The 24,295-nt window shown below is 38.3% G+C and overlaps 1 protein-coding gene across 1 annotated transcript; it reads right to left on the minus strand.

The window, feature by feature from the left end:
* Positions 1 to 2,174: 2,174 nt before the first annotated feature.
* cpa6 (carboxypeptidase A6) lies at positions 2,175 to 23,426 on the minus strand. The gene is made up of 11 exons (XM_059524605.1): positions 23,104 to 23,426; positions 19,127 to 19,202; positions 13,312 to 13,436; positions 11,965 to 12,079; positions 7,895 to 7,996; positions 7,684 to 7,788; positions 5,996 to 6,106; positions 5,736 to 5,826; positions 4,346 to 4,548; positions 2,953 to 3,037; positions 2,175 to 2,770 (listed from the first exon to the last, which is right to left on the minus strand). Exons 1-11 carry the CDS (start codon positions 23,208 to 23,210, stop codon positions 2,580 to 2,582), a joined length of 1,311 nt encoding a protein of 436 aa, XP_059380588.1. The 5' UTR covers positions 23,211 to 23,426; the 3' UTR covers positions 2,175 to 2,579.
* Positions 23,427 to 24,295: the final 869 nt, after the last annotated feature.

Below are 24,295 nucleotides of genomic sequence, written 5' to 3' on the forward strand. Positions count from 1 at the left end.
TTATTTCTTAAGACATGTATGATTTTCTTTTCCACTCTGGTTTTATGTTTTATGGGAGATTAATGAGTCAACCCTCTCTGTAATGACAAACTCTGCTCTCCATCAAGCGAAGCCACAGTTTGTTTTTGGCACTCCAGGATGAATAATTCTCAGGTTGTATTCACAAGAAGCTTGAAATGCCATTGCACTATACACAAAGAAAGAAGCTGACATCAAACGCGGAGGATGAGCCAAGGCCATGTGATTTCAAGCTGTACAGTATAATCCCTACAATTGTATATCAAAATTCAGATCATACAACTGATAAATATACTCAACCACTTATTTAGGGTAGAAAAAGCCATAAAGTAAATTCTTCTGTTATCCATTATTAATTATTTATATATAAATAAATATTTTAATTAGGGATGTTAATGTTAACACCATAATTTAATTAATTAACTATGGAAAAATAACGTCATTAAAATATTTTAACTCAGTTAGCACACTGGCTCCACCCCCCAGATCTGTACATCTTACATTTCAAACAGTTGTCTGCTGACAAACATGATTCAGGGCAATAACTCACTCCCTGATGTAGTCCATACATGAAGTTATGTGCCCCTAATATTCAACTTGTGCATGCATTCCTCCGCTCATAAACAAGGCACAGCACATGCTTATTCTTCGTCAGCAGCATGCGCCATTGATGATGGAAGACGGTCACTTGGAAGAGAAGGATTGTTGAATAAACTCGTTATTTTTGTTTTCTTTGCCCACAAAAAAAGTATTCTTGTAGCTTTGTAAAATTCCAGATGAACCATTGATGTCACATGAACTATTTTAACTATGTCCTTACTAGGTTTCTGGGTCTGGGAGCATTTCAGTTACATTGGCCTCTATAAGCAGGGTCAGAAAGCTCTCGGATTTCATTAAAAATATCTTAATTTGTGTTCCAAAGATGAACAAGGTCTTATGGGGTAGGAACAACATGAGGGTGAGTAATTAATGACTTTTTGAGTGAATTAACATTTAATTCCTGAATCGAATGCATGAATGAATGACTCAATGTCTTACTCATAAAGATAGTTACTGCCATCTACTAGCCATCTTCTTATTTAGAGTGTAATTTCGTGAAAAATGACTTTCATTGGTTTGAACAAAAAATACAAAAAAGATATTTCTCTAATTATCTTCTTTTATGTTTCAGTTTGTTAGTCCGTTGTAGCCTAAACGTTTATGTTGAATCAAATAAAATATTTCTTCCCAAAGCTACTTTTTTTGTAATGTCTACCTAATGTTTTTCTCTTTTAACATAATAATTACTTTAAATGATCTTTTAGGGGTATTTTCACAGTCATTTTAATTTGTGACTAATTTAATTAATCGCCACATCATGTCATTAATTCAATAAAAAAGCCATAATTTTTATGTAAATTTTAGATATGTAAAAATGAAAGAACATTCATTATTTGTTGAGTGAAAATGCCAAAATCTCTGTTGCTCTTCTGCTCAATAGCAACTACTTGTTAATAGTTATACAGCTGTGTATTAAATCAATATCACACTCCTAATCACGATGTGAGGAGTATGTTTCTGGTGTGATATATGTTCCAGGTACTCAAGGATGGATTATGGCCCAATGGGACAAGGTCCTCGTATCTCCCATTAAAGAGGCCTACAGTCCCCAAAGTACATGCAAATGCCCTCCAGGTTGTCTCTTTTGCATGAGTAGTCTGCTCATTCTTGTATTTGCAACTTTATTTTTCATGTTTGTGAAGTACTTTTGTTATTTGGGTAGTAGGGCTTATTTTGTGCATTTACAACAAATAATAGAATCCATTTTTGGATGATGGATGCTGCCCGTTATGTTATGATAAAACCACTTTTATTAATCTACCTTTTGGTAAAATAAACAGTAAGATACAAAAATCCATGTACAATGAAATCAAAATGTTAAATGCCAACTTGCATGACACTTTATATATAACAAAGTACTGTATTTTTTATTGAAATAAATACTGGCTTATTACAATTAAACTCCAAGACTTGATGGTACTTAATAACACAAATGTAAACATTGCCCTCTCAAGTACAATTAATTATACAAGTCAAAGTTACGTTTATAAGTTTTTCTTTAAAAAAACAACAACAACAAAAAATCTGTATTCTTGTCATTTTAGAGGTTGAGTTCCCAGGTGACCTTTTCTGAACCATTTCAAAACAAAAGCAAAGCTGTATTTTAGCTGCTGTGATACACAACTACACACAGCATGTACAGTAAAATGAACCCATTTTAAGCTAACAGTATGCATTATTTACATTCTATGTGCATTACTGTTCTTTTTTTGAAGCTTGTCTGTGCAGCAAGTGCTCACTGTGTATTCGCCTCATTAGTAAAATCCACTTCTGAGGAAGCTTTAGTTCACAATTCAAGTGCTTGCATGCTTCTTTAAAGTAGCTTATGAAATAAATCTTAGTTACTAACTTAAAAATATATATAAAATGCAGGCACATTTGTACAAAGACATTGCTATGGCTTATGGGTGTGAAATTGATAGAGTGAAGAAAAGACAAGACAAAGGAAGAAAGAGAATGTTTCATTTGGTACATTTCTTCAGTAGGCCTGAAGCGATGGTCTTTACTGCTCTCATGGTCTCTGTGCAAGTTGGGTTAATAAGGGCTTCTGGCAGCAGGAAGCCGAAGTAGCCTGTATCACGCAACTCAAAGGCAAAGGCGTAAGGTATCCCATTCTTGTAGGCCCAGTCTATTGAGCTACCAGAACTCATATCTGCAATTAAAAGAAAAGCATTACATCACATCTGGAGATCTGACTTATTGTTGATATAGAAATAGCCATGATGAGTCAGAAAACAGACTGGCATGTATCTGAGAGCATACAGAGAGCTGATGACTCATACATGCAGTAGCTATATGTCATTGATTGAAGAAAAGGTTGAATGCCTGACTTACAAAGTGTGGTGGAGGCAGGGCCGTGTCTGTATCTCACTCCATAAGCTGAGTATAGAGCACTCACTGCATTCTGAGCTGCCGATTCCTAATGGGGAAGAGCAGAGGTTCAAATGTGCTTCAAGTATTGGTCCAGTCAATCATTAAGGATGGCTGGAGATAAGTGTAGTTAAGCTCACACATAAGTGTAGTTAAGTGAGATAAGCTCACACAAAAGATTGTGTGAGCTAACAGCCACCCAGTTGATATATGAGTAAACTTGCACTGAGACAAGCCCAAAAAATGATATCTCAGCTATTCCATATTTTTTAATGAGGAGTTTAATGTTTTGCCCTGGTATATTATATTGAGCTCTATCTTTTTTTAAAGGCTGAATCACTCCAGGGTGCAAATTATTTCAGTGTTTACTACAGAATCCTATATAAAGAAGTGTGAAGACATTGTTCTAAATTAAATACACTATCTATCTATCTATCTATCTATCTATCTATCTATCTATCTATCTATCTATCTATCTATCTATCTATCTATCTATCTATCTATCTATCTATCTATCTATCTATCTATCTATCTATCTATCTATCTATCTATCTATCTAAAACAAAAACAAAAAATTAAAAACAGGCACTTGCTTTATGAACGCAAAAAAGAATAACACTTGATTTTGAATGATCAAAATGGCCACCATAGGAATATGAAAATACAGCGCAATAATTTGGGGTACATTCTACAAGTCATCTTTGAAGTTGTAGTCTTTGATCAAATCGAAATAATATAGATCCAAATGCAAAACCTATTAAAAGTAAATGTTTCTGAAAATACTATAAGCAACTAGGGAATACACAGCCATATGTATTTTTATATAGGTGTTATAAAGGCACCTACTGGCTACACCACATTATTACATGTACATATTTTCTTTATTTCTCCCGCCAGATGGCACCAATTAATTGCAAATTAATTGAAAATAAGATTAAATGCATTTTTCTAATATTTGTATTGACTTTAGAGGTGAATAAGAGTATTCAAAAGAGTCATACATTAATCTATTAGACTACATTGGTTGTGCTGTATGTTTTTGACACACAATTTACTGAAAATTGGACTACATTGCGCACACCCTATGTTTTTGATTTGGTAAAATTTCAAATAATTTGCTTGTAAATTGGATTACAATGCTTGCACTGTCTGTTGTTTTTGCATGCAGCTAGGACATCTAAATAGAAAGCTGCATTTTATTGACATTAGGTTTTTTTATATTCAATTCATACAGTATAGATCAAAAGTTTTTAATCTATTCCAAAATAATAAATGGATTATTTAGATTCTTTGGGCATTAAATAATTACTAAATGGACAAATTGAAGCTCAGCTGTCTGAAGGCAGAAATCACTCACCACACAGTTGAAGTTTGGTATAGTGGCATATTTGTAGGAATACGGATAGAGGAGCATCTGAGCATAGGCATGAATAGAGATGTAGGCTTTGACACGTTTCCTGTGTTTGCGCAGAAACTTGGCAACAGCTTTGACCTCAGGCTCAGACTCAGGAAAGGGACCGCAGTACGTGTCATCGCAGGGGTGCAGGGATGCACCCTCATCTATCAGAAACAGCAAAGTTATAGCAGTTGTTAAAAAATAAAAATAAAAAATCATTTAGCTTTCTTTGGAATCATTTCATCTTTGCCTTTTCTGCTCTGAGCCTGTGATCGTACAAGGCTAATACTTTCCTCCCATGACATTTTGCTGACTCATGGTTATTCTTTATGTATTTTATGTATCTCAATGTCAGGTATTATCTACCAGAGCATTAAGAGTGAACATTCCTGTGTCCTTCGGAAGCATATAAGTACTACACTGTAAGTCCTTAAAGTTTGAGAAAAAATAATTAGTAGAATCTCAAGGCATTTTTAATAAGAAAACTAAACCCTGCTGAACCTATACAACTTTAGAAGCTGGTTAGCTCTGGTTAAGGCTGATTTAGCTAAAAGACCAGCAAATATATTCAGTTTGGCAGCAAATGTTTGAATATTTGGTATACTGTTTGGTTTTACTCTATCTTTAACTAAAATGTTATTTTCATTATGCCATTAGATAAAATTTGAATTTGAAAAAAATTTGAAAAAATTTGAAACAAATTAATATAACAATGAAATACTGACTAAATTCAAAGGATGTTTTAAAAAATATGATTAAACAAAACTAAACAAGTAAAATAAGTAAATACAAATAAATTATGCTGCAAAGAACCCCAAATTTACACTGTAGAAATAAATCTGTAAAATAACACATGAAATTGAGATGGGTAAGAATTTAGTCTGGTTTTAAACAGGCTTTTTTAAACAGGCACAGAACAATCTTAACTTGGCTATGTAAAGACGGCTTAAGTTTAGCTGGTTAAGCCTTGCGAGGACAGCATCTTTCACTGTAGTAACCAGTAGCTCACATAAAGAGGTTTTTTGTTAGTGCTACAGTATTGATAAATGCATTTATCCACAGCTTTAGAGTGTATCTATAATTCAAGAAGATCGTCAACAAAAATGTAGCCACACACACAAACATAGATTCTAACATCTTAATTTCCTTATGTATTACATATAGATATTCAAACACAAGATCGTCTTTGTAAATAATTAGCTATTGCTAAATGTTTAATCTGTGTGTCAGGCATCTTCATTGGCTGCTTCAGTTGGAATACTCTGGAATGGTTGCTTATTTTCTATATATGAACACCAGGGCTCCTCGGTTTGGAAGAGGAGCTATTTGATTTCTCTGAATAACAACTTACTGCTCCATTTGACTTTCCAATTTCGATTGGCATCCACTCCCCGACAATGATACTTTGGAATCTTTGACCGAGTTTTCCGCCAAAAGCGATCCTAAGAGCGAGAAAAACCTCAGATATTTTCCTTCATTATGCCTGGCGGCCTAATATAACTTACAGAAATGCAAGCCATACTGCATGTGTAACAGTGCAGAGCTGCAAACAATTAATTTCAGCAAGCTCTGCAGCGAGATCTAGACATATGACAAACAGATAGAAGATACCGTCTCCCAGCTGTAATGGTAACCATCCACGTTGAAGACAGGCATAATGTAGAAATTGAGCTGATTCATCAGCCGTCTCATGCTGGAGTCGTGTTGATAGGAGTTCAGCGCCTGCATTCACAGTGAACCGAATTGTGACAGACTTCAAGAGAGATGCAGGAAATGTGTGTCTCGTTTTCCCCACAGATAAACTTCAATAGAGCAAAATATTCTCTCTCTACAAGGACACAGCAATGTGTGTTCAGTTTCTCTAATCAAAAGGAATAAATAGCCCACTTTCCATGAAATAGATACAGACTTGCATCTTGAGTACAGTATTCTGTCAAGTTTGCTCTGTTGTTTAGTTCATATTTTGAAAATGAAGTTTGAGGTCAGTCATTTTTTTAAAGAAAGTAATACATTTATTCATCAACGATTCATTAAATTGAAAGACACAATGACACAATATATATATATATATATATATATATATATATATATATATATATATATATATATATATACAGGGTCAGTCTTCTTTAGGTCTGTGTCACAATGTAGGTCTGCCTCATAGTGGTATAATGATGGTATTGCAACAGACCTGGTACTAAATCTCTCTCTCTCTCCCCCTTGATCTCTATCTCATTCTATGCTGATCAGTGAAAAGTTTATTTGTGTAGAAAACCACACCCAGATCAGCATAAAAGGACTTCACTTAACTAAAGGCACTCTTTGATATTAGTTCATAAGCTGATGTATTATACAGATTAATTTTGGAGCAATTTAGAGACACTGTGAATGAAACAGTCCCAAAATACACTCACTCACAGATAAACAAAACACTACAAATTTTAAATGTTGCTAGGCAAAAAAACAAAAACAAAGCGCACTTCCATAATGTACTTAAAGTGCTTTATTTTCACACACTATTTTTGTACTTAACATAATAAAAATGAATCTTTAGTACATCTAAGTGTACTCAAATGTGCTATTGGGACACCATGAATATGAATTAAAATGTGCTAAATACACTTTTTTTTTTAATACACAGAAAATATTCATATTCATGGTGTCCCAAATATAAATATCACAGTTGAGTAAACTGAGATGTTCTTAGGATTATCTTAAGAAATACTAAACATTTTTTTTTGTATATTAAGTACAAAATCAATGTGTGAAAACAGAGCACTTTTAAGTCCATTATGTAAGTGCACTTTTTTTTTCGCCTGGGTGTAAGAAGGATCAGATTCTTGTTCAAAAGTCTGAGACCACATAAAAAATTTGGGATGCAAAATCAAATCTAAACCTGAAAAAAAAAAATAACTTTTTTATATACATAATAAATATACACAGTACACATATAATGTAAACAAAAAGTATAATTTTGGATGCGATTAATCGCTATATACATACACACAAACAGTATATATTTAAAAAATATTTACATATATTTACATATATATATATATATAATATTTATATTATATATAAATAAAAATACACAAACATATATCAACAAAAACTTTTATTTTGGATGTGATTAAAATTATGATCTATTCAAATATATGCAAACATTTCAATAGTGGTCTCAGTCTTTTGGATTCCATCATATGCTGCATAACCATTTTGTTGTTTTTGCTTTGCAGTAATTTAAATATCAGCATGAAGTGAGCAATGACAAACAGAAGGAATAACACAACAGTACACACCTCTTTCACAAACCATTGGCAGAAAGCTGGACCAATCCATTCTCTTGCATGCACTCCACAGTCTATCCACACTGCCTTCTTAGAAGGACGTGTTCTCTTTCCTAACTGTCAGGAGAGGGGCAGAGAACACTGTTTGGTAAGCCCATATACTGTATGTGTGTGTGTGTGTGTGTTTTACAAATGTTACAAATGTAGTCCACCCAGTCTTTACCTGGAGAACATAGAGGGGCCTTCCTTCATAGGACTGACCAATAGAAAACAGCTCCACCAGCTGTGGGTGTGTCCGGTTCGTCTCAAACATCCAACTCTGGATCTGTCGATGAGGGTGGAAAGATCGTGACCCATATTCTCCAGATGAACAAGCAGCTTGTATTCATTCAAAACTTTTTACAGATTTAATATTGCAGGTCTGTCCTACTTTTAACCACAGCCATATACAGTACACAAAAAACCTGCAGCATCTGAAGTTTTTTCTTGTAGAGAAATGTTTGTCTTGTCTTGACTTGATTATATTAATATGTTAAAGCTAAGCCCAAGATTTGAAATAATAACTGTTGCATTCTTTACAAAAGGTTTTTATATCCAGGATTTATATCCACAAAACTGAATGTAATCCGTGTCACAGTGTCTGGGTTGTGTCCCTGGGTTTCCACTAGATGTCCCCCTTTCTCACGGTGTCTGTCACCTTATCACTTCCTGTTCCCTTATTTGGTCACCTTCCTCCTTGTTAGTAATTGATTGTTCCCCACCTGTCTCCTGTTCCCTCATTATCCTTCTGTGTATTTATACCCGGTCTGTCTGAGTCTGTGTTACGGAGTCCTTGTTTAGGTTGTTTAATGTTGAGGTTATTTCATGTCCGTCACCTTGCCTTGCCTTGCCTTGCCTTGCCTTGCCTTGCCTTGCCTTGCCTTGCCTTGCCTTGCCTTGCCTTGCCTTGCCTTGCCTTGCCTTGCCTTGCCTTGCCTTGCCTTGCCTTGCCTTGTGTCTTGTATATTTGGATATTCTGGTTTTGACCCTACCTGGACTGTTTACCCCTTTGGATTACCCTTTAAATAAATATCATACCCGCACTTGGTTCTATCTCCGTGCCTCATTGGATCCCTGCCGTGACAGAAGGACTCCGTCACACTAGGAACCAGCGGTATGTCATTTTTCCGTTCCCCAGCCAAGATGGCGGAGCGGCGAACCAAGTACCTTCGGTTGATCGCCCTCCGCCAAGAGGGCAATGAAGTGGGTGCCCTGGCTCAGGTGTTCTGGTCCCTGGCCGAGGGCATGGGCTACAACGATGCGGCGCTCAAGGACTATTTCAATGGCGGGCTGGATGATCCAGTGTCTCATGAGGAGATGGCGCAGTTAGAGACACTGGAATTCTGGGAATTCGTGCGCTACCTGCAGCATCGGCTTCGGTGGGATGCCCCAGCCACTTCGGTCTCTTCCGGCGGGGTGGTCATCAGCCCAGCACCACTGCCCAGGATGGCAACCAGCCAAGCGCCACAACCCAAGATGGCCACCAGTCCAGCACCACTGCCCAGGATGGCTAACAGCCAAGCGCCACAGCACAAGATGGCCGCTAACCCAGCGCCAATGCCCAAATTGGCCACTTTTCCAGCGCCACAGCCCAAGATGGCCGCCAGCCCAGCGCCAATGCCCAAATTGGCCACCGGTTCAGCACCACAGCCCAAATTGGCCACCGGTCCAGCACCACAGCACAAGGTGGCCGCTAACCCAGCGCCAATGCCCAAATTGGCCACCGTTCCAGCACCACAGCCCAAGATGGCCGCCAGCCCAGCGCCAATGCCCAAATTGGCCACCGGTTCAGCTCCACAACCCAAGATGGCCGTCAGCCTAGCGCCACAGCACCAGATGGCCGTCAGCCTAGCGCCACAGCACAAGATGGCCGTCAGTCCAGCGCCACAGTACAAGATGGCCGCCAGCCCAGCACCACAGTACAAGAGGGCCGCCTGTCCAGAGTCATGGCCCAAGATGGCTGCTTTCCCAGCGCCGTTGCACAGGATGAGAGTCTCAGTTGACCCTCCGGAGTCGAGTCAGGTGCCAGTTGACCCTCCTGAGTCGAGTCAGGTTCCAGTTGACCCTCCGGAGTCGAGTCAGGTGCCAGTTGACCCTCCGGAGTCGAGTCAGGTGCCAGTTGACCCTCCGGAGTCGAGTCAGGTGCCAGTTGACCCTCCGGAGTCGAGTCAGGTGCCAGTTGACCCTCCGGAGTCGAGTCAGGTGCCAGTGAACTCTCCAGAGTCGAGTCAGGTGCCAGTGAACTCTCCAGAGTCAGGGCTAGTCACCGCTGATCCTCCAGAGTCAGGGCTAGTCACCGCTGATCCTCCAGAGTCAGGGCTAGTCACCGCTGATCCTCCAGAGTCAGGGCTAGTCACCGCTGATCCTCCAGAGTCAGGGCTAGTCACCGCTGATCCTCCAGAGTCAGGGCTAGTCACCGCTGATCCTCCAGAGTCAGGGCTAGTCACCGTTGACCTTTCAGAGTCAGGGCTAGTCACCGTTGACCTTTCAGAGTCAAGTCAAGTCACCGGTGATCTTCAAGGACTGAGTCAAGTCACCGGTGATCTTCAAGGACTGAGTCAAGTCACCGGTGGTCTTCAAGGACTGAGTCAAGTCACCGGTGGTCTTCAAGGACTGAGTCAAGTCACCGGTGGTCTTCATGGACTGAGTCAAGTCACCTCTGATCTTCATGGACTGAGTCAAGTCACCTCTGATCTTCATGAACAAAGGCAAGTCACCATTGATCTTCATGAGCAAATGCAAGTCACCATTGATCTTCATGAGCAAATGCAAGTCACCAATTATCTTCATGAGCAGTGTCAGGCCAGCACCAATCTTCTGGAGTCCAGTAAGGACACCAGGGGATTACCAGAGTTTCGTTGTCCCATTGATCCAGCCGCACGGAGGTCTGCTCCGCCTTGGGGGGCTCTGGTCCTGACCACATGGCTGTGGTGGTCGTCTGCTCCGCCCTGGGGGCCTTCCGCCCTGACCACACGGTTGTGGGGGTCTTCCGCTCCGCCCTGGAGGACTCTGGCTTCGTCCACAAGGACGTGGTGGTCTTCTGCTCCGCCCTGGGGGGCTTCCGTCCTGACCACACGGTTGTGGTGGTCTTCTGCTCCGCCCTGGGAGGCTTCCGCCCTGACCACACGGTTGTGGTGGTCCTCTGCTCCGCCCTGGGGGACTCCAGTCTCCACCACACGGACGGTGTGGTCTTCTGCCCCGCCCTGGAGGGGCTTCATGTTGTTTTTTGTTTTTGTGTTCACTCCTGTCCCTGTTCCTCTCTGTGAGCCTGGCCCTCCGTCTCTCCCCCTGAACCTCCTCCGGTCCTCCTCCCTCCTGGTCTCTCTGTTTTGTGTCTACACTTCTGGTATCTGTTCCCCATGATTTTTTTTTTCTGGCCCTCCGTCCCTCCCCCTGAGCCTCCACCTGTCCGCCTCCCTCCTGGTCTGTTTTGTGTCTGTCGTGGAGCGTCTGGGAGCCGCTCCGTAGAGGGGGGGTACTGTCACAGTGTCTGGGTTGTGTCCCTGGGTTTGCACTAGATGTCCCCCTTTCTCACGGTGTCTGTCACCTTATCACTTCCTGTTCCCTTATTTGGTCACCTTCCTCCTTGTTAGTAATTGATTGTTCCCCACCTGTCTCCTGTTCCCTCATTATCCTTCTGTGTATTTATACCCGGTCTGTCTGAGTCTGTGTTACGGAGTCCTTGTTTAGGTTGTTTAATGTTGAGGTTATTTCATGTCCGTCATCTTGCCTTGCCTTGCCTTGTCCTCGTGTCTTGTATATTTGGATATTCTGGTTTTGACCCTGCCTGGACTGTTTACCCCTTTGGATTACCCTTTAAATAAATATCATACCCGCACTTGGTTCTATCTCCGTGCCTCATTGGATCCCTGCCATGACAATCCGGCCCTCGTCTGCTCTGAAGGTTTTCCCATTCATCATCTTGTCATGGGACTAAATCACAGAGCTGAAGTTGTATCTGCGTGTTCATTTAAACTTGGCACACAGTCTGAGGGAGAAGACCTGTGAGTTAAGGTTTAATGATGGGTTAGGACGGCACTGAAGAAAACCTCTCGAGATCTGTTTTTCTTGCTCACGGGCCACAACTGAATACAAATGCACTTCTCAATCAAGAGCTGTTAGTTAGCCTGCGAAAGTCAAGCTTCTGTTGAGAAAGATGGCAGACAGAGAGAAAAAAAATCTATTTGATCTCTGTCTTCTTCATCTCTCTACATAAAAAATAACAAGTATATAAATTTTCATCCATGCACTCACGTCTTCCAAAGGATGGTACACTTCATAGTCATACTGGAATTCTGATCTGCGCTTCCTGGAGGTTTGGTGTCCGATCTGTTTCTCAATTTCGGTTTGGAGATTGGAAATGAGCACCCTGTGGAGACAGTCAGGGAAGGAATGTTGAAAGCACATGCACTGTGTCTCTAACCGTTTAATGGCAATTTTCAGGGTTACTCGGATGCTTATAGACATTCAACAATTTCTGCTTAACACCAGAGCTATAGAAAGCATATTTTATTATTTTGTTTAATACTTATTTATAAAATTTGTAATAAAGTTTATTATTTAGCATATTTACTGTACTTATTTATTTTCACTTCATTAATGTAGTTCATTTGGAAAGTATAACTCTTTAAATGCTGGGTTAAAAAATAAAATGCTGGGTTAAAAACAACCCAGTGCTGGGTGAAATATGGACAAACCCAGCATCTGTAATTTTTTAACCCAACCTTCTGGGTAATTTTATTTAACTCAACTATTGCATAAAATGAACCCAAAATAGGTTGGAAATTAACATGTATTATATGTTCAATCAATACATTTTTATTAAAAAGTTAAATGAATAATAATGAAATAATGTATATTTTAAAATGGCTAATTAATAAATGTTCACCTTTTGATTATTGCTGATGCCTCTGGTAACTGTGTCTGATTTTTAATTAATTGTAATTTTTAAACAACAGTTTAGTTAAATAAAATCAAGAATTCTTCTTTTTTTTTTTAGAATTAGAATTTTTACACAAACAACAATGAGAAAAATTTAAAGTGTTTTCTTTCTTATTAAAGTTAGGTAGACTCAATATCACAAACATCATGGTTATTTATTTATTTATTGGCTAAGGATATGGAGGAAGGAATGAAAATGGCACAATTGATCTATCTGACCTGTCAAAACCAAAGCATGCAAAGAAGGAGGTTTTTAGAGCAAACAAAACCCAAGACGCATACATTTCTCTTTCTCAACCTGTCTCATTACCCAGAATCCTCTGAGGTATCACTTCTGCATGTAAATATGCTCAAATACATCAGCCGTGAGAAGGAGAGGAGGTATAGAAGAAAAGGCCTCCTTGGGGAAAGAGATGACAATGAAAGTGCTTCTGGCTGCAGAGTGTGAGATAAGCTTCATTGTTGCTTTTGATCTGGATGATTGATGGAGCGAGCTACTGAAAGACTACTCTGAATTGAACTTTTATTCCTGGACCCATCGGCACATGCAAATCAAAAGGTCTGAAGAATCTGAGTAGAACTCAAAATGTGTGTCCCCCAGAAAGTACGAGAGAGGAGTTCACTCTAATATATCTCCCAAGGGAGGAAGAGCTGACTCACTCATAGTGAATGTGTGCTTGGCGAAGACGTCTTCTTAGCCATTGTGTCTTGTTCCGTCCCACGTGAACATCTACTGTGCTGTTCTCTTGAATCAGATATGCACTGTTGGGCTTCCAAAGGTCCACCTGCAGAACATCATTGAAGTCAATCAAACAGGAATGTTGTTCCTATTCTGTCATCATTTAGTCACCTTCATTTGACCCTTTCTGCTGTAGAAATATCTTTCTCAAACATCACTGACATAGTCATATCTCAAGTGTTTATATTCAGTTTTGGTAGACCAGATTTTATGCCATTGGTTTTCATGTGTGTTATAACTGATCATGACACAATAAATACTGAATCTGTATAAAAAAAATAAAAAAATAAATAAATATAGGGAATTTAAGGCAAGCATAGTTCAATGTTTTTGCTAAAAATATATTCAAAATAGTTGTTGATGAATAGTGAATAGTTGTAATTAATGCAAGTACAGCTTAGAAAATCTGATCTGGGACAAATTTGAGAAATGTTTGAGAAATTAGTTCACATACTGTGAAGAGTAACGGCCCTAGTACTGAGCCTTGAGGTACTACATACTGCACTTGTGATTGATATGATACCTCTTCATTCATTGCTACGAATTAATGGTGGTCATATAAGTATGATTTAAACCATGCTAATGCACTTCCATTAATACCAACAAAGTGTTCTAGTCTATGCAAAAGAATGTTTGGTCAATAGTGGCGAACACAGTACTAAGATCCAATAGCACTAATAGAGACACAAATTAAGCCCAAAACAATGGGAAATTAACAGATAAAGCTATCTTTGCAAAGAAATCAGGTCCTTGAAATTCAAGCAGTTTATCACACGTAGTAAGATCTTTGAACCAGAGTTAAAGATTAAGCAGATAAAGCTTTACCCAGTGCTGTACAATCTGTAGATCAGAGACCTGCTGACTCAGCCAATTCACAGAGAGCTTGAAACAGAGCTTCAGAGATGATCACAGTGTTTGACTGAAATTAACTGAAATTATCTTTCTGTGTGTGGATCCACAAAACCACTTAAGATTGCCAGAGTCTTTATAGCAGCCCAGATACTAGTCCCTGAAGCATAACCTCAGATTTGCATGATCAGCCTCCTCTGTATGCCTGCCAAGTCACTACGCTGTTGACTTTGGCAACAACAACAGGCCCATTTAATAAGACGACAAAGAACAGAAATATTCAAACGCTACATCTTAACACCAGCAACAGAGTAGATCAAAGGCTATATTTCCCATAGATGTTACAACCCGAATTCCGGAAAAGTTGGGACGTTTTTTAAATTTTAATAAAATGAAAACTAAAAGACTTTCAAATCACATGAGCCAATATTTTATTCACAATAGAACATAGATAACATAGCAAATGTTTAAACTGAGAAAGTTTACAATTTTATGCACAAAATGAGCTCATTTCAATTTTGATTTCTGCTACAGGTCTCAAAATAGTTGGGACGGGGCATGTTTACCATGGTGTAGCATCTCCTTTTCTTTTCAAAACAGTTTGAAGACGTCTGGGCATTGAGGCTATGAGTTGCTGGAGTTTTGCTGTTGGAATTTGGTCCCATTCTTGCCTTATATAGATTACCTCTCTGAAGAGTTCGTGGTCGTCTTTGACGTATTTTTCGTTTAATGATGCGCCAAATGTTCTCTATAGGTGAAAGATCTGGACTGCAGGCAGGCCAGGTTAGCACCCGGACTCTTCTACGACGAAGCCATGCTGTTGTTATAGCTGCAGTATGGGGTTTTGCATTGTCCTGCTGAAATAAACAAGGCCTTCCCTGAAATAGACGTTGTTTGGAGGGAAGCATATGTTGCTCTAAAACCTTTATATACCTTTCAGCATTCACAGAGCCTTCCAAAACATGCAAGCTGCCCATACCGTATGCACTTATGCACCCCCATACCATCAGAGATGCTGGCTTTTGAACTGAACGCTGATAACATGCTGGAAGGTCTCCCTCCTCTTTAGCCCGGAGGACACGGCGTCCGTGATTTCCAACAAGAATGTCAAATTTGGACTCGTCTGACCATAAAACACTATTCCACTTTGAAATAGTCCATTTTAAATGAGCCTTGGCCCACAGGACACGACGGCGCTTCTGGACCATGTTCACATATGGCTTCCTTTTTGCATGATAGAGCTTTAGTTGGCATCTGCTGATGGCACGGCGGATTGTGTTTACCGACAGTGGTTTCTGAAAGTATTCCTGGGCCCATTTAGTAATGTCATTGACACAATCATGCCGATGAGTGATGCAGTGTCGTCTGAGAGCCCGAAGACCACGGGCATCCAATAAAGGTCTCCGGCCTTGTCCCTTACGCACAGAGATTTCTCCAGTTTCTCTGAATCTTTTGATGATGTTATGCACTGTAGATGATGAGATTTGCAAAGCCTTTGCAATTTGACGTTGAGGAACATTGTTTTTAAAGTTTTCCACAATTTTTTTACGCAGTCTTTCACAGATTGGAGAGCCTCTGCCCATCTTTACTTCTGAGAGACTCTGCTTCTCTAAGACAAAGCTTTTATAGCTAATCATGTTACAGACCTGATATCAATTAACTTAATTAATCACTAGATGTTCTCCCAGCTGAATCTTTTCAAAACTGCTTGCTTTTTTAGCCATTTGTTGCCCCCGTGCCAACTTTTTTGAGACCTTAAGCAGGCATTAAATTTTAAATGAGCTAATTAAGTGGATAAAAGTGTAAAATTTCTCAGTTTAAACATTTGCTACGTTATCTATGTTCTATTGTGAATAAAATATTGGCTCATGTGATTTGAAATTCCTTTAGTTTTCATTTTATTAAAATTTAAAAAACGTCCCAACTTTTCCGGAATTCGGGTTGTATTTCTAGACCTGAAATGGTGCATTGAACACAGTTCTGAATTATACAGGCTTATAATATATATTTGCATTTCAAATTATATGCCTTGTGTTAAGTACAACCCTTCAATTTGCAAGTCTTGTTTAAAAGCAGGGATATCTGTCATAGTTTCACTCTGCATGCAGAAACACCCCTCAGTGCTGTGCTGCATTCCTAACAGATGCTCAGAAACCTGGCAGTTGAAACAGATTTGACACGTTTGTTTTGATGGCGTGTGACTGCTGTTTTCTTGAAGCAGATTTTGCATGCACAAAGAAACCATGAGATTGAGATGGTGAACATGTCTTCTAAATAAAGCAGGTGATTAAAAAATAAAACACTGACTATGCAAGCGTTATTATGAATGTTAGTGAGGGTGTTTATGTTATATAATTTTTAAATATGTAAAATTAAATATGGTCAAATTTGTTAAATTTATCAGAGTATTGCTCGTAGGTGATGGAAACTTGATTGCCTTTTGAAATCTAACACTGTGTCTACACCGGACGCGAGCGGCGCAGCGCAAAAAAATACAATAGAACCTATTATGCGTGACAAATAGCCTAAGCACGGCAGTAAACTGCTGCTGTGTTCTATTTATGACGTCCTGACACAACTTTCTGATGAGTTCCAACGATCGCTTCGTCACGTGCAGTGTAGACAGACTTTAGGTGTTTGACAACATTGACAACGGTTGCGTCCGGTGTTCTGTTGATTTGTCCTTCCCTGTCAGATATACCTCCAATTAAAAAACAGTGGGTAGTTCAATTCGATTATCAATAATTATTTATGAAAATGTTTGTACATAGATTCTATGCACAAATTTTGGTGTACGCATGCTTTGTGAATGAGACCCATTGGCATTTATATAGTTATTGTACTGAAGCAACAATAGCAAATATAATGACATAATAATAATAATAATAAAAACATTTTCTCTTAGATTTTCTGCAGACTCCTCTTGAGGGTCCCTGGACACCTGTTTGAAAACTCCTACCTTATTTCAGCCAAGAGAAAATCAATGACTACATTGATATAATAATTCGCAGATGGTTGTGTGTGAGTGCAGACCTAAACAACTTCTGATCCCAGTTTCTTGGGTTCTCCACACCAAACATTGTAAAAATCACCATGACATAGTTTGAGATTATGTTCTGAGATCATTTAACACACAGCAGTGTCACACTAGACATTTCATCGATATTTTCCAAATCCCTTTATAGGTTCTCATTGATTAAGTCGGGACTAAATCTGATACTCTGTTTTGTCTAAATATTCATGTTTTTATTTTCTTCAAACGGCCATATCAGTATATCTTGTTTTCGATCATCTGAGGTGCATGTGTTTGTACTTAAATGGTTTAAGTCTGTCCTGTTTCCGTTTCCGTTGCCTGTGAACAGGGATGATGTCACTTTGAGAAAATACAGAGGAAACAATCAAATGACCCAAGACTCCTCAAATCTTCCAGACGCTCGGTGACATCAAAGGCAGCAGACAGAGAAACAAGGCCATATCACACACACTGGAAAAACACCTACTGTAATATAATTAAATTTTTGTGATGTTTATGTTGCTTACACAAATGTTGAGGATACGCAGTTCATTTAAATGGTCCGTCAATGGCGAAACCTTGAGGAAGTGAATGGCTATAAACCTTTTTCACAGATTGTGACACGTTTCCACAGTTCTTAATATTGTAAATCTAGTAATAGCACCACAAAACAGAACCACAAAAATGCTATAAGGGTCCACTGACGATGTTTAATTCGCCTTGTATAGTCATACTTGCCAACCTTGAGACCTCAGAATTAGGGAGATATTAAAAAGTACCGGGGGGGGGGAGGGGGGGTGTGTCGTCATATATATCACATACACAAACGATGTATCGCCATATATAATATCACATACACAAACGCAAAGAAAAATGTAATTCATTTTTTTGACAAATTCAATTCCTTAAGGCCTCTCCTCAAGAGGTTAGACCCTAATTTGTTAGCTACTGTAAATGAAGAGATATGAAATAGCTAGATCTTATCAATAAACATTTATTAATGCATAGCCTAATGCAACAATTACATAAGTAAACTCTCAAAACATTATAATTATGACATTTCATTTTTACATTTTCATGTAACAGTCTAAAGCTAAATAAATAGCTGTTCTTGCCTTTCATTTCAGACGTCTGCTTCTAGGGGCCGTTCACATATATCGCATCTTTTTCGCGCTCAAGGTCGTTATTTCAACCGTAGGTGCGCGGCTGCGGTGAGCACGCTCATAATGGAAGCAACGTGGTGCGCTACTTTTTCCAGGCGGGTTTTTCCTTCTCATCTCCAGAAATATATCTAGAAGTAAAGCTAATGCGAGCCGAGGTGAGGCTAGAAATCAATTAATCCTTTGCTGATACTTCTTCGTCGTCATCATGGAGAGCGCAGTTTGGTTGCATAGCAACGACAGACGCCATGGGAGCGCAAGCGTTTGGTCTAAAACGGCGCCCAGTGACGGATGGTGTAGCAATATTGTTGTCCGGGTGGAAATCGGGAGAAATTCGGGAGAAAGGTCGGTCCGGGAGATTTTCGGGAGGGGCTTTGAAATTCGGGAGTCTCCCAGAAAATTAGGGAGGGTTGGCATGTATGTGTATAGTGTACCACATTTCACTCTGATGCCTATATCGGTGTTGTATAGAAAGAATGACATAGTGATGGTGGAAAAAAGATAAAGGCTCTAACACTGCGATAAACTAAAAGTAGTTCAGTTTGGAAGAAATAAAAGGAGAATATGGATTTAATACAAATGATTGGTCGTTTAAATAACACAAATCCTCTCCAAAGCCGTGACATTGGTTTCCATGTGGTTTGATTTTGTTTGTCATGATTGCTTTCACATTTTTAATGTTACATAAGTATTGTTTGGGGAAAAAGTGCTCACCGTCAGGTTTTGGAAAAGCTGTTTGACTGCTTGAACCTCTGTGTCGCTGCTGGGGATTATTCTCAACACTTGATCACTGCAGAAATAAAGCATTGAAGTTTTTGTAAATTATACAATTGCATAGGAATCAAATCAAAATACAGGGATCAAGTTTTGACGGTACCTTTTTTGTTTGTTTATACACTATGGCTCAGTATTTTTTAAGAAATTAAAACATTTATTCAGCAAGGATAAATGAAATAGATCAAACTTGACAGTAAAATCTTTTTTTTCTATTTCAAAAAAATGTTGTTCTTTTGAAAGACGATCAAAGAATCCTAAAAAATAAGTTTCCACAAGAAATTAAGCAACACAGCTGTTTTCAACATTAATAATAATAAGAAATGTTTCTTGAGCAGCAAATCTGCTGATTTCCGAAGAATCATGTGACACTGAAGACGAGTAATGCCTGCTAAAAGCTTTGTCATAACAGAGATAAATTAAAATTTAAAATATATTGAAATACAGAACTGTTATTTCACAATTGTACTGTTTTTACTGTATTTTTTTAACAAATAATGCAGCCTTGGTGAGCATAAAAGACTTCTTTCAAAAGCATAATTTTTTTTTTGTTTGTTTATTTGAACATGTAAATAAAATCAAAATTATTATATATATATATATATATATATATATATATATATATATATATATATACAGACATGCATACATATATACAATTTAAATTAAAATAACAGCCAAATTAAGTCATGTACTTCTCAACACAATATTTCCATATTATTGTAAATAATTCAAATTAGAAATTCTCATGTTCAAAAGGAGTAGGAAGAAGTTCATAAACTTTTCAGGTCCTACCCCATTTCTCTATTTTTATCCTTTAATTAAATACAAAACAATTTGATGCTTCACTTATATATACATCTTTACATACACCCTATATCTACCTACCTTCTGTTCACATAAACCTATACATAGATACAGATGCATACACACACATTCTCATTTTTTCTTCTTCTTTCTTTTCCATCTGTCTATAACAAATCAATTAATAACACCTCCATACTATACTTAACATGTAGACCAATGAACCTGTATACAATACTATCACCTCAAGTCCTTTTCGTATTCATTTAATATATTCAGTTTAAATAGACTTTTAAAATTAATTATTGTTGTACATGATTTCATCTCTTCACTGGAGCTGTTCCATACAATAACTCATTTGGTTGTGATGCAGTGATATTTAGAATTTGAAATATCTCGAACCCAAACTTTGTGAACAATGGTGTAAATAATAACCAAATAACACAGTGAATTTCAAATACTGATATTTAGATTTTCAGGTATCCGAACAACCACACTGCAGAAACCATACTTAAGATTTACTGTTTTATAAATGGAAAAACATTTATATTGAAGAAAATTAGCAGTCATTGTGAATCTAAGAGATTTTTTTGCATGTTATATTGTCTACCAAAAAAAATCTTTTCACACACCTCTTCTCAACAAGCTGCATGATTTGAGGTTCAATTCATGAGCAGCACAAACACATCAAGCAGAAGTTTAATACTAGTATTCAAGCAATCCTTTTACACTATGTATGAGCAATAGTACTAGTGATTAATGCTAATATTTCCAAGAGCGGCGGAGCCAGCAGACAGTTTTATTGAGCTAGCTGACACATAAAGGCTTCTCTGAGGGTTGTTTTCTCTGAAACACACCAAAGTTGACCTCATTACATCGCTAAAAGCAATCTGCTATTTTTAAGCATGAATGACGCTGACGCTCCAGGTTACATTCTCCTTTTTTGTGATGTAATTGTGCGAGCAGCTCCATGCCGGCTCTATCATTACACAAGGAAGCCACAAAACTGGTCTCAGTTCATCATTAAGGACGTCATCTCACACTAATGGCATAAAGCAGAGGAAATCATGCTTGATGCCACACCTGTAACATCTTTGTGTGTGGTATGTCTTGGATGGTATTTCCCACAGAATCTTTATTGTGTGGTGTCATGCAATATCTGCTTATGCTTTAAATAAATAATAAACTCCTCCTAAGCTGCAGGGTGCAAGGCTGATTCATGCTCTAATTCGTTTTGCTCACTATATAGTGGACTTCTTGTGGCCCTTATTGTCTGTTATTGAGTTTCTTCTTGGTTATGACTATTTCCTGACTTCAGTCCTGATGTGATATTGTACTGGACTGGAGAAACATCCAGGACCTTCGCTGTCTGATGTCGGCTGGCGATTCAGTCACAGACAAGGACGACGTTTGGCATTTAGGTTAGTGTGTGAATGTGTGAGGAATGATGTTATGCCTCTATGGCTGATAGGGCAAATGTACTGGGCTTTTTCACACCCTCACATACATGAAGAGGTGTTTTATAGCCCCATGTAAAGCATCCATCTTAAGTCTAAAGTAATGACTGCTGAAAATTCAGCTTTTCCATAACAGGACTAAATTACATTTTAAAATGTATTAAATTGGAATTGTGATGCTATTTTACAATATTACTGCTTTTTTTTTTATCAAATAAATGCAGCCTTGGTGAGCATAGACTGAAAGAGAGGAAATCCAACCACATCATAAATCTACAGACAGTATGAGGTTTATTATGAGCCATAAATAACTTGGATGTTTCTGAGCTATTCTTATGATAAGGAGCAACATTCCTAATCTCACATCATTCAAGGTTTTGCCTCGGTCTTAATTAAGTGTCAGGCAACATCCCCCTCAAAAATATCTGTGAAGCCATAACATCACATCATATGTTGTTAACATCGTTCAGATTGTGATATCTGTGATATCTCAGAAGACTGCAGGATTCATTACACCCTTTCCCCTTTATGTTCTGACAGGCCTGTGTTCCCCCAGTTCTCACTCTGACTGAGTTAGCATTTATATTGCTCCCTGGCAAGTAGAAAACAAGTGTCTTCAACTCTTTGTAAACTGTTTTGCTCTTTTAAGCTTCTGTGCCCTGAATAATTCATAAACAAGGCTATGAAAAAGAATGGAATACTGCCTAAAATTGATATACCAGTTGAGTTATGAAATCTAGAGAGACAAAATAAAGTAAATATGGGCATCTTTTGAATCACACTGCTGATGAGAGATCCATAATCATATAGTACATTCTTAAAAATAAAGGTGCTTCATGATGCAAATGGTTCCATATAGAACCTTTAACATCTGAAGAACCTTTCTGTTTCGCAAAAGATTCTTTATTGGTGAAAGAAGGTTCTTCAGATTATAAAAAGGTAAAAAAAAAAATGATGGTGTACAGCCAGGCAAATTTGGGTTGAATATCTGATCTCTGATTGTCATTATCATCAAACCAACTGACAGTCTATTAAAAATAAAAAAATAAAAAATAAATAAAAGATCTTATAATGTTTGCCAAAGCGTCAATCAGCGTCCATTATGATCAAGTCCTTTGAACTTCGTGCTTATATCTGTCTATACCAACTGCATGTTTTAAGATGTCACCTAAGGAGTGCTTTTCATCCTTAGCAAAGGAAAAAATCTTGGCCCGCAGAAACTGCTTTGTTGTATAAAGCCGCTGTTGACATAAGAAGAGACAGACAGATCTCTAGTCTTTATCTGTGGAGGCGCAGAGTGCACTTCAATGGTTCAAAACTATTTTACAAACTCCCCCTTGTTCCTACGCCCTGGATTTTCGCTAAATGAGAAGCGAGAATCATTTGAACGAATCGGTTCATTCAGACAGTTCTTTTTGAATGAAAACGACTCTATCCATTCACAGTCACCGCGTGCGCTTTTTACACGTTATTTTTTATGCAAGCACATAAATAATTAAAGTATCTATCTATTTGATAATGTTATGTAGAGTATATATGTAGCCTATGGTAGTAGCCTGCTGCCTACAAATGCAAGAACGTTCAACTGTTCGTTCGCGAGTCAGACTTCGCTCTTCTACAACTAGTTTACAAACGTTGAATGAATGAAACACTTACCCGAAGTAGCGGTTGTTGTAGAGGTAAGAGTCGACAGGATAGAGCCCGGTGGAAAAAATGATAACACATCCGAGTAAAACACTACTTGACAAGTCTGTGAATGCCATATTAAATTAGTATATAAATAAAAACGGAGCAGTTAACCAGAGGCTGCGCTGTGCATATGGATGATCAATGGAAACCATCCCAGTGGAAAGAACTGTGAGACTTTTCTGTTCTGGGTGTCCGCTCCTAGGACGATTTATTGAGGTAAAGGTGTGATATCATTCATGTGGGAATTCTGGTGCTATCCCGAGCCTTTTAAAGTGTTTTTGGAAGTGTGGTCACGTGATGCGGGGTGCGAGAGGGGCTGGGAACCGAATCCCTGTTTTGGAGTGAGATCAGTGGAAGTGCTCAGTTTATTAAGCGCGGAATTCTGCCTCGTCACGGCTGCCTGCAGCGTAGTTTGATGCCTTCGATGTTGTGGTTTTTAATCGACTTTTTCAGGTCAAAATATTTACATACACATTACAAAATATATTTAAATAAATAGACATAAACTTGTATTATTAACACTTATAGAGTGTCTACAGTAGGCTACACATGTAGAATTTAGGCTAATGTAATAAACTGTCATAGCAATGGAATGAATTGTGCAACTGGATTTTAAAACACCTTTGCTTTGTGTTCTGAACGGTTAGTATTAGGGGAAACCGGGTATTGTAACACTTTTTGTTTCAGCAATCTGTATAACTCGCTGAATTTGAGCACTCACATTTGTTTACTACAAAATACACCAATTCACTTCAGACATCTGCAAGAATATCACAGCTCTTACAAGTTGATTTCAAATACATGGAGTGCCGCAATCTACCCCACTGCCGGGGTAGGCTATGTTGTAACACTACTGGGATAAATTGTAAGAGAAACAAATACAGAACAATACATGTGACTGACCACAGCTCAAATCCACTTTCTGTTGGATGCAGGAGCGTGTGAATGTGAACAAACTTCTTTTACAGCATTTATGCTTGATGTACACAACAACTCCAGTGAACTGAGGTAAAGATCAGAGCAAAAACACAAAAAATGTGAAAAACCAATGTTTTGAACCATAGAGATGCATGTTTGCATTGGCCATATTTTACCCACACTCATTGGCATTGAGCTTCCAAATGGCTCCATATAGACAACATGAAAGTTTTCAGTTGTA

The sequence above is a fragment of the Carassius carassius genome, chromosome 35 (genome assembly GCF_963082965.1).
Source record: "Carassius carassius chromosome 35, fCarCar2.1, whole genome shotgun sequence".
In the NCBI taxonomy this organism is placed as follows: domain Eukaryota; kingdom Metazoa; phylum Chordata; class Actinopteri; order Cypriniformes; family Cyprinidae; genus Carassius; species Carassius carassius.